Below are 11459 nucleotides of genomic sequence, written 5' to 3'. Positions count from 1 at the left end.
TGTTCTTGGGGGATGTTTGGTCTCTTTTTGGGGGGCATGTTTGGCTTGTCTCTCTTCTTGGGGAACGTTTGGATGGTCCCTGGTCTTGGGGGATATTTTGCTGGTCTCTGTTCTTGGGTGATGTTTGGCTGGTCCCTGTTCTTGGGGGATGTTTGGCTGGTCTCTGTTCTTTGGGGACATTTGGATGGTCCCTAGTCTTAGGGAACTTTTCACTGTTCTCTGTTCATGGGGGATATTTTGCTGGTCCCTGGTCTTGGGGGACGTTTGCATGGTCCCTGGTCTTGGTGAATATTTAGCTGGTCTCTCTTCATGGGGGATGTTTGTCTGGTCCTTGGTCTTGTGGGATATTTGGCTGGTCTCTGGTCTTGGGGGACATTTGGCTGATTTTGTTCATGGGGGATGTTTGGCTGGTCCCTGGTCTTGGGAGATGTTTTCTGCTCCCTGGTCTTGGGGGTCGTTTGGCTGGTCTCTGGTCATGGGGGATGTTTTGCTGGTCTCTGTTTTGGGGAAATGTTTGGCTGGTCCCTGGTCTTGGGGGATGTTTGGCTGGTCCCTGGTCTTGGGGGATGTTTGGCTGGTCTCTGTTCTTGGGGGATGTTTGTCTGGTCCCTGGTCTTGGGGTATGTTTGTCTGGTCCCTGTTCTTGGGGGATGTTTGGCTGGTCCCTGTTCATGGGGGATGTTTGGCTGATCCCTGGTTTTGGGGGACATTAGGATGGGCCTGTTCTTTGGGAATATTTAACTTTTCTCTGTGTTTGGGGAATGTTTGGCTGGTCCCTGGTCTTGGGGGATGTTTGGCTGGTCTATGTTTAGGGAGGATGTTTGGCTGGTCTCTGTTCTTGGGGGATGTTTGTATGGTCCCTGGTCTTGGGGAACATTTAGCTGTTCTCTGTTCATGGGGAATGTTTGGCTGGTCCCTGGTCTTGGGAACATTTATCTGGTCTCTGGTCTTGGGGGACATTTGGCTGGTCTTTGTTCATGGCGGATGTTTGCCTGGTCACTGTTCATGGGCGATGTTTGGCTTGTCTTTTTTCATGGCAGATGTTTGTCTGGTCACTGTTCATGGGGGATATTTTGCTGGTCCCTGTTCTTGGGGGATGTTTGGCTGGTCTCTGTTTTGGGGGGACGTTTGGATGGTCCCTGGTCTTGGGGAACATTTAGCTGTTCTCTGGTCATGGGGAATGTTTGGCTGGTCACTGTTCTTGGGGGATGTTTGGCTGATCCTGGTCTTGGGGGATGTTAGGATGATTCCTGGTCTTGGGGAATATTTAACTTGTCTCTGTTCTTGGGGGATGTTTTGCTGATCTCTGTTTTGGGGGGATGTGTTGCTGGTCTCTGGTCTTGGGGGACATTTGGCTGGTCTTTGTTCATGGGGGATGTTTGGCTGGTCACTGTTCTTGGGGGATGTTTGGCTGGTCTCTGTTTTGGGGGGATGTTTCACTGGTCCCTGTTCTTGGGGGACATTTGGATGGTCATGGTCCCTGGTCTTGGGGAATATTTAGCTGGTCCCTGTTCATGGGGGATATTTGGCTAGTCACTCTTTTTGAGGGATGTTTGGCTGGACCCTGGTCTTGAGGATGTTTGGCTGGTCTCTGTTCTCTGGGGATGTTTGGCTGCTCCCTGGTCTTTGGGGACGTTTGCATGGTCCCTGGTCTTGGGGAATATTTAGCTGGTCTCTCTTCATGGGGGATGTTTGTCTGGTCCTTGGTCTTGCGGGATATTTGGCTGGTCTCTGGTCTTGGGGGACATTTGGCTGGTCTTTTCTTGGGGGATGTTTGGCTGGTCTTTGGTCTTGGGGGATGTTTGGCTTCTGTGTGTTAATGGGGGATGTTTGGCTGGTCACTGTTCTTGGGGGATGTTTAGCTGGTCCCTGGTTTTGGGGGATGTTTGACCGGTCCTGGTCTTGGGGGATGTTTTGCTGGTCTCTGGTCTTGGGGGACATTTCACTGGTAATAGTTCATAGGGGATGTTTGGTTGGTCACTGTTCTTGGGGAATGTTTGGCTGGTCTCTTCATGGGGGATGTTTAGCTGGTCCCTGGTTTTGGGGGATGTTTGACCGGTCCTGGTCTTGGGGGATGTTTTGCTGGTCTCTGGTCTTGGGGGACATTTCACTGGTAATAGTTCATAGGGGATGTTTGGCTGGTCACTGTTCTTGGGGGATGTTTGGCTGGTCCCTGGTTTTGGAGGATGTTTGGCTGGTCCTTGGTCTTGGGGGATGTTTGGCTGGTCTCTGTTCTTGGGGATGTTTGGCTGGTCTCTGGTCTTGTGGGAAGTTTGCATGGTCCCTGGTCTTGGGGAATATTTAGCTGGTCCTTGTGTTTGGGGGATGTTTGTCTGGTCACTCTTCTTGGGGGATGTTTGGCTGGTCCCTGGCCTTGCAGGATACTTGGCTGGTCTCTGGTCTTGGGGGACATTTTGCTGGTCTCTCTTCATGGGGGTATTTGGTTGGTCTCTGTTCTTGGGGGATGTTCATCTGGTCTCTGTTCTTGGGGGATGTTTGGCTGGTCCCTGGTCTTGGGGAATGTTTATCTGGTCTTTGTTTTTGGGGGATGTTTGGTTGGTCACTGTTCATGGGGGATGTTTGGCAGCTCCTTGGTATTGGGGGATATTTGGCTGGTCTCTCTTCTTGGGGGATATTTTCTGGTCCTTGGTCTTGCGGGATGTTTGGCTGGTCTCTGGTCTTTAGGGATGTTTGGCAGGTTCCTGTTTTTTGGGGATATTTTGCTGGTCTCTGATCAAGGGGGATATCTGGTTGTTCCCTGGTCTTGGGGAATGTTTGGCTGGTCTGTCTGGTGGGATATTTTGCTGGTCTCTGTTCTTTGGGGATGTTTGGCTTATCCCTGGTCTTGGGGGACGTTAGGATGGTCCCTGGTCTTAGGGAATATTTAACTGGTCTCTGTTTCTGGAGGATGTTTGGCTGGTTTCTGGTCTTGGGGAATGTTTGGCTGGTCTGTTTGGTGGGATATTTTGCTGGTCTCTGATTATGCAGGATATTTTGCTGGTCTCTGATCATGGGGGATATTTTGCTGGTCTCTGTTCTTGGGGGACGTTTGGATGGTCTCTGTTTTGGGGGGATATTTTGCTGGTCTCTGTTCTTGGGGGATGTTTGGCTGGTCTCTGTCTTAGGGGGACGTTTGGCTGGTCCCTGTTCTTGTGGGATGTTTGGCTGGTCTCTGTTCTTGGGGGACATTTGGCAGCGGGGTGGGGAAAATGGTGAGGATAGCGCAGGCCACAGGGCCAGGTCCTGGGAAAAGGCCAGTTTTTAGCCCGAGGATATAGCTCTGAGTTATAAATGTCAGGCTCGGGTGTGCAGGGAAGGAGGACGTTTCTTCTTGGGCAGAGCCCTGTACTTTCAGACCCTAGCAGTGGGTAGCTGCCTGCGTACCTTTTAGCAGCTTTTGACATGGCCCATTTTTCAGGTTTTCATCTGGATAGGAAATGCATTTCTTGCAGTTGATCAATGGTATTTTTTCCCTCTTGTCTTGAATCTTCATCGGTGTGCATCCGTGTCCGCCTCAGAGCTGAGCGGCTGGTGACTCCAGATGCTGCGGCGCCTGTATCCTCGGCACGGGTCCGTGTTGAGCTGGAGCCGCTGTGCATCTTGAAGCGGCGTCTATTTACCATGAAGTTGCAGTCTGCGGAATTCCAGTCCCTTTTCACACAAGGATTGAAGAGTCTGACAGGTGAGAGGTTGGAAGGCTGTGGAGATGGCGAAGCCCAGGTCGGCTGATGGTCTGTACTCAACATTTTATCTTTTTTTTTTTTTGTGTGTGTGTGTGTGTGTGTGTGTGTGTGTGTGTGTGAGAGAGAGAGAGAGAGAGAGAGAGAGAGAGAGAGAGAGATTGAGATTCAAACCGAGAGGCATTCCACCTTTGAGCCATCCCTAACTCTTTTTTAAAATAATAATAATAATAATTATTATTATTATTATTAGTAGTAGTAGTAGTAGTACTGGCAGTGGAACCCAGAGGCTTTACTACCTCCAGACTACACTCCCAGACCTATTTTATACTTTATTTGGAAACAGGGTCTCACCAAGTTGCTGAGAGCCTCACTAAGTGGCTGAGACTGGCTTCGAACCTGCGCGATCCTCCTGTCTCAGCCTCCCAAGTGTGGGGATGACAAGCGTGCGCCACCACGCCCGGCGTGAGGATGACTCTGAATCTACAATCTTCTTGTGTTATTTTCCCAAGTCCTGGGATCACAGGTGCTCCACCAATGTCTGGCTTTTTGTGACCATTTCATCCCATTTGTTGCAGATTCAAGGAATCCCAGACTATTGCCAAGTTGTCAGAAGAGACAAGAAGTTGACTGCCGTCGTGAGTAGCTGATCCTGTCAGGTGCCATCGTGCCTGACTCCCGTGTGTAATTTTTTTTTCCCCTCGGAGAACTGAAGGTTGATGGAAATGTGTATTATCTTTATGTATACCCAAAGGGTATACTGAAAATGGCTTTAGCTAACTGTCCAGTTCTAGCACCTTCCTCTGGCCGATGCCATCAACTTGGCAGGAGTGGTCCTTACTGCCAGCTATTGCTGCTGAAGTAGCTTCACAGCTGCCTTTCAGAGTCTGGGAGGGGGGGTGGTGCTCTTGGGGATACACTGGGTTGTACTTACACAGAAAAGATGACCTGGAATCCTGACACTTGGGCTGCTGTTAAAACGCAGGTGTTGGGGTTTCACCGGCAGCATACTGAACTGGAATCTCTGGAAGGTATGAGCCTTATATTTTTGACAAGAACTCCAGAGATAAATTCTCATAAGCAGAAGAGAGAAGTTATTCTTGTAATACTCCCAAAGTTGCTTTTCTGTTGTCAAAATTAGATGCTGGGTTTTGGGGGACATTCCAGAGGTAAGTTGTGTAGAACTTGTTAATGGATTTGTGTTCTTTATGTGGTCTTATAGTAGCGGGCTTAAATGCAGATTTCTTTATGTTGATGTCTTTAGTGTAATTTCATTGAATTGGATGCAAAGATATTAGAAAGTTTCCATCTAATAGAAACGTGCAAGTTTTACCGGGCTTGGTGTCACAGGCCTGTAATCCCCGTACTTGGGAACCAGATACAGGAGGATTGCAGGTTTGAGGACGGAGTCAGCGGTAGAGAGATCTGAATGAACCTAGCAAGAATCTGTTTCCAAGTAATATCAATCTGGCTGGGGGTTTAGCTTAAAGGGAGAATTCCTCTGTGGTAGTTCAGTCCCCACTACCACAGGAAAAAGGAGAGATATAGCTCAAGTAGCATACAGTTAAAGGATTTAAGTACAGTAAAGTGAACGGGTGCAGTTGAATTGTGCGATTTACCTTAGATGCGTCAGATCCCCGTGTCTAGACCTCGCGGGTTTCAGGGGAGGGTGGCGTGGCCGTGAGGTCGGGAGGTAAACTCTCGTGAGACTTCCCTTGGTACAGGTATAAAGTTGTACGCCTCGGCCCAGGGAGAAGTGGAGATACAGTTGAGTTTTAGCAGTCTTCATTCATTTTGGTCGTGAACCACTGTGGAGTGACGGATGTGCTTTTTACATTTTATTTGTGGGCCCGATGACTGTATATTAAACAATTCACTACGTGGGCTGTGTGGTGAGGGAGACGGCACTGGCAATCTGGTGGGAAGGGAGTGTCATTCATCTCCGTTGGGAGCTTGTGTGGAAGGTGTTTCTTGGGGGAGGCCGCAGTTAGCGAGGGCTGGAAGGCAGAGAGTCAACAGGACAGAGGGGCTGGAGGGCTTGGTGGAGCCGGGGAGTGTGGAGATAACAAAAGAGAAAGGGGCGGAGGGCATTTTGAGTTTTCTTTTGGGGTGGTAGGTCTCACAGTGTTGCTGAAAGCCTGTGCCTGTGACCTCCATCTAAAGGTCCCCAAGCACCTTCTTCAAGAAAGATATACCACCCTTTGGGTGTCTTGATGCTTACCTAGATGCTTACCTTTATAGCTACTAAAACCGCTTATCCTGTAGGGAGCAGCCATTCAATTAACTGTGATGGGGTGAGTTTTTGATAATGTGCAAATCTTGTTAGCATTCAGGCATGATCACACGGTTGTTTTGTTTTAATCTGCCATGGTCACAGAATCATGGTTGATGTTGAGGTTGGGTGAAATTGTTTGTTTCACAGAACACCGGGGTCTAGTTGTGAGCGGCGGGCCAGCTCACAACTAGATGGCCTGGCCGATGGATGAGCGGAGCCTGCTTCACAGCCAGGGAGGAGGCCATGGCCTTCTCCTCCCCTCCCTGGTCCTGCCATTGCTCTCCAGCAGCTGGACCGTAACAGAGCCACAGGGGAGAGCAGTCCTTACAGTCCAGGGTGGGGAGGGGTCTAGATTTGCGCTTGGACACATGCACTTGTGTCTCTTTTTCCCTGTGGTGTTGGGATGGAACCCAGCTCCTCTACCACGGAGCCTCGCCCACCCCTGTGGTGATTATTTAGTCCCCTTCCAGTGGGCATTTAAATTGTTTCTAAAAGGCCTGGGAAGGTGGTGTGTGCCTGTAATCCCAGTATTTAGGAGGCTGAGGCAGGAGAAAACCAGTGCAAAGCCAGCCTCAGTCATGTAGTGAGACTCTCCGTAAGACCCTGTTTCACCATGAAAAAAAAAAAGGGGGGAGAAGGCTCCCCCATTCAATCCCTAGTAACACACACACTCAAAATGTTTCTGCTTCTTTGCTGTTACAAATGATTCTTCAGTAAAACTCATATGTACAGACTTCCACACCCTAATGGATGGACACATATGATGTGAAATCATTGACATGGCCAACTTCGCCCTGTGAAAGTACAGCCTGCAGGAGTGCTCACGCGAGGTGCAGGGGCAGGATGTACCCCTGCCCAAGGAGATGACAGGGAAGCCGCTGCTGCCCAGGACTGAGCCCTGAGTCAGGGCCTGGGAGGTTTCCCTGAAGCCACCACTCGCTCTTGCTGTGCCTGCCTCCTCCAGCGGTTCTCTTCCCAGGCGCCATTGTCCTTTAGCCAGGCTTCAGCCCTCAGAACACAGTAGAGGCCCCTAAGGTCCCCTTAAGGTTTACCCCGCACCCCGGGAAACCCAGCCGAGGACATGATGTCCTGGGGGTGAGGCAGAGGCTCGCTGGGCTCAGAGCAGGCTGGTCCCTCCTGCAGTGGGCGGAGGTGCTGGCGCCATCACGTCAGAAGCCTGTGACTGTGGCCCTTCTCCTTTGCTGCTGTTCCTGGCTCACGACACTCGGCACCGGGCCTGTGGCTCCACCGGGTGGCGGGCAGGCGTCCTAGAAGGCCAGTGGCTGGCTCCTCAGCCCTCCTTGCTGCTGCCCGCCCAGCCCCACCCAGCCAGTGGCAGGCTGGCTGGCTGGTGGCCTTTCTACTTCCGTGGAGCGTTCCTTGAGGCCTTTATCCTGCCCTTTGGAAGATCTCTGCAGCCAGTGAGATAGCCAGCCTCGCGGGAACCTCCTTCCAGGGCCCAAAGAAGCCGGAGCCACAGGTGTCCTGAGCCAGAGCCCTGAGCTGAGCTCTCTGTGGAGATCCTGGACTCTCTGCGGCAGAAGCTTGGGGTGGAGTTCAAGCTGGAGCGGAGCTGGCTCGTGGCGCTTCGTGGCAGTGTCACCCAGCTCTTCTTGTTTCTCCCCATGTGGGGCACAGGACTGTGTATGGGGACACAGAACTTTCCATGTGGGAGTCTGCCGGCATGAACACCATCGGCACAGGAGGTCCCACGGCCTTGGACCCTTAGAACCTTGAGCCCAAGCCCTGGACTGTCCATTCAAATTCCCCGAGCTCCTGGGATGTGTCATCAGTCCGAGATGCCTGTGCTGGGATCCTGAGGCCTGCCGGGAGGTGTGCTTGTGAGCGGGGCTCAGCCTACCCTGCCTTCACTGTGCAGCCCATAGAAGTTATGGGGTTAAAAATCCTGGTTAGTTACTTGGGAGGCCGAGACAGGAGGATCACGGGTTCATGGCCAGTGGCAGTACTTAGAGAGGCTGTGCTGGTTTTGGAAAATTGCGTTGGCATTAAGTTCCAGAATGTAAAAAGCAGTCAGGGCCTGGGTGCTGAGCAGGCTCTCAGGCAGGGAGAGGCGGCGGCTGTTACAATGCAGAGTCCTCTCTCTTTGTCCTTTGTTCTAATGATTAACCTATAGTAAGGATGTAAAGAAAATGAAAGCCTTTACCCTAAAAATCCATAAAGGCAATCGGTGCCTCTGTGTACCTCCTCTCCTCTGTGGCCTGGCCTGGGTATAGGAAAGATAACTCCTTGTGCTGCTTCAAAGCACCCATGGTGGATGGGCAACGAATACTGCCCAGTGCAATAGAGGCAGAAGCCAGGTAGATCACTGACCTCTGCACTCAGTACCTGCCCTGTCTGTAGACAAAGAGGCACCACCTGCCTAAGAAATAAGTTACTAGCCCATAGCTTTGGTAATGCTAATAAAAAGATACTGATACACAAAATCTATTTAAGGGCTGGGGTCCTAGAAGGGGGAGAGTTCCATTTTCGGGCTCTCCAGTGTGCATGCCAGCATGCTGCTTTTTCTTTTGCTCTATTTCGTACCGATTTTGTAATAAAGACTTGTTAAAGCTGCACCAAGCCCTCCATTAGTTTTAATTTTTCTGTTCAACAAACTTTAGTTGAATAAAGGAAAAGAGCCCACAGCACCATTTACGACCATAACATTCATGGCGACTCAAAGGGACAAATGGCTCAAATATATATATATATTATATATATATATAATATATAATATAATATAATATAATATAATATAATATATATAATATATATTATATAATATATTATATTATATATTATATATAATTATATATAATATATATTATATATATATAATTTTTTTATGGTATTGGGGTTCCTGGAAGCCCTTCTACCTCCGGGCTACACTCCCAGACCTATTTTTACATTTTTATTTGGAAACAGAGTCTCTTAAGCCAGCGCGTGCGGCTGGCTTCGAACCTGCGTCATCCTCCTGTCTCTGCCTCCCAAGCGCGGGGGTGACAAGCGTGCGCCACCACGCCCGGCTCAAATTTTAAGTAATCACTTTCATGGGACTTTGGTCGGCTGGTTCTGATTGGGTGAGCAGCAGCAGCCTCAGCCCCTGCTGTAGAGCTGTGGAGCTTTAGAACTGCCGGGCGACAGCGGCACCTAAGGGTCGTTTATGGCCACTGCACTCTAAAAGCGACTCCAAGGGCCTTACCACCACCTCCTAAAAAGGAAAACTAGTGCGCTCCATGGGCTCTTCCCCGGCACTTCACACCATGTGACTTTCCAAGATAGAACAGCCAGGTAAAATACAGGAAGCCTGGGAAGCTTAAATTGCAGTTAAACAGCAAACTATCGTCCCAAATAGTGTACACAACATTCTTATACTAAAGCATTATTTCTTGGTTGTCTGAAATTCGTTTTTTTTAAACTGTGAGTCTTAGATTTCTTTTTCAGTACTGGGGGTTGAACTCAGGGCCATTTTTCTTTTTTCTCTCACTTCTTTCTTTTGTTGGCATTAACAAATATCCACAGAGCCCCCACCCGCCTGTGCCCGGTGCTGGGCTATAGACACAAACGCATCGGACGTGGTCTGGTTGTCAGGAGGCTGACACCGTGGGGGACAGAATAAGGCCAGGACCCCAACAAGGGAGTAAGTTAAGGACTGAATAATAAATCAGGCATGCTGGCACAAACCTGTGATGTCAGCACTTGGAAGGCAGGTCCCATTCCAGCCTCAGCAACTTCATGAGGCTCTCAGCCACTTAGCAAGACTTTGCTTCACATAAAAAAATAAAATAGGCTGGACGTGGTGGCACACGCTTCTCATCCCCGTGCTTGGGAGGCGGAGACAGGAGGATCGCGCAGGTTCGAAGCCAGCCGCGCGCGCTGGCTTAAGAGACCCTGTTTCCAAAAATAAAATAGGTATGGGAGTGTAGCCCGGAGGTAGAAGGGCTTCCAGGAACCCCAGTGCCACCAAAAAAATTAAAATAAATAAAATAAAATAGGGCAGGGCGTGGTGACGCACGCTTGTAATCCCCATGCTTGGGAGGCTGAAACAGCAGGATCGCACAAGTTCGAAGTCAGCCTCAGCTACTTAGTGAGGCTCTCGGCAACTTAGTGAGACCCTTTTCCAAATAAAATATAAACCAGGTCTGGGAGTATAGGCCAGAGGTAGAAAGCCTCTGGGTTCCACCCCCAGTACCACCAAAAAATAGAAAAATAAACAATAAAATAGGGCTGGGAGTGTAGCCCAGAGGTAAAACGTCCCTAGGTTCCATTCCAGTAACACACACACACACACACACACACACACACACACACACACACACAATAGCCTAGTGCACACCTGTCATCCCGGCTAATGGGGAAACTGAGGCAGGAGGAACATAGGTTTGAGGTGAGGCTCAGCAACTGAGAGCCAGTTTCAAAATTTAAAAAAGAGGCCTTGGGAGTGTAGCTCAGAGGTAGAATGCCCGTGGATTCAATCCCTAGTACAAAAACAAAAAATAAAATAGTTGAGGCTGCTCTGTTATGTATCAACCACGGGCAAAACAAATCCTGGTTTATCCCACATTACCCTGTGGCCTGTGTCCAGGCCTGATTCATGCCTTGGACACATGAGGAAAGGAAAGAACTGAGGCCAGGGGTGTAGCTCAGTGGTAGAGCAAGCAGGAGACCAGGGGCTTCATCCCAGTGCTGAATATAGAAGCAGCTTATCCTGCCGCCATCTTACAAGTGACACAAGGGGCAGCAGAGTATCAGGCGAGATGTGAGCCCAGGAAGAAACGGCAGAGGGACGATTGTCCCATTGGATCATAAATTCATTTATTTATCACTCTTTCATTTAACTGACCTTTAATGAGCTCTATGTGCAGGTCAGGGGGATGCATGCAGAGTGGACTTCAGGGTAAGACCCCCCCACGTCCCTGCCAGGACCACTCTTCCCACGACACACCACCCCGCCCTTCCAAAAACCACCAGAGAGGGTTTGAGAAAAGTTAAGCTGTTTTATTTCACAGGATAGCTCCACGTCAAACCAGCAGGCACCATCAGGATACACAACAGAAGATCCGGTCAGACACTCTACAGGACGGGCGTTTGGTCGGAAGGTAGAGAAAACAATACCGGAAGAGGGCGACACTGAGAGTCGCCTGGGACGGGCAGCCAGCATTTTCCGAGGGTGGTCTCGGCTTGTTTGTGTGTCTTTCTGTCATACGACTGGGGGAGGAAGGAAACTAAATAGACCAGCCACTCTGAAGCAATCAGAACCCCACCTATTGCCAAACCACGTACACAGTCATACTGCTGGGACCAGGAGGGTCCCGGGCTCAAGTGGAAACACTGGCCAGGACCGACTCCCAGTGTGGGAGGAAAGTGCATTCAGGTTGTTCTGCTTCCAGGAACGGCTTTGTTACTGGACCTGGAACAGTTCACACCGAAAGGAGGTGTCAGCGAGGTGCAGCGGTGGCCACCGGCCAGTCCCAGAGGACGGGGCAGCAGGACCCCGGCAGATC

General features: G+C 50.0%; 1 protein-coding gene across 1 annotated transcript in view; it reads left to right on the top strand.

Annotated features, from left to right (window-relative positions):
* Nucleotides 1–3541: 3541 nt before the first annotated feature.
* Nucleotides 3542–11459, top strand: part of LOC308278394 (CCA tRNA nucleotidyltransferase 1, mitochondrial-like) — a gene marked incomplete at both ends in the record, with an annotated part of 995237 nt that continues 987319 nt past the window's right edge. Inside the window, 2 exon segments of the mRNA XM_080718147.1 lie at nt 3542–3590; nt 3593–3682. Of these exon segments, the coding sequence (XP_080574273.1) occupies nt 3542–3590; nt 3593–3682 (139 nt within the window).

Source organism: Muscardinus avellanarius (genome assembly GCF_963383645.1).
Source record: "Muscardinus avellanarius genome assembly, chromosome: 22".
Lineage (NCBI taxonomy): Eukaryota > Metazoa > Chordata > Mammalia > Rodentia > Gliridae > Muscardinus > Muscardinus avellanarius.
Note: the sequence above shows the minus strand (reverse complement) of the source record. Positions and strands in the feature narration are given on the sequence as shown.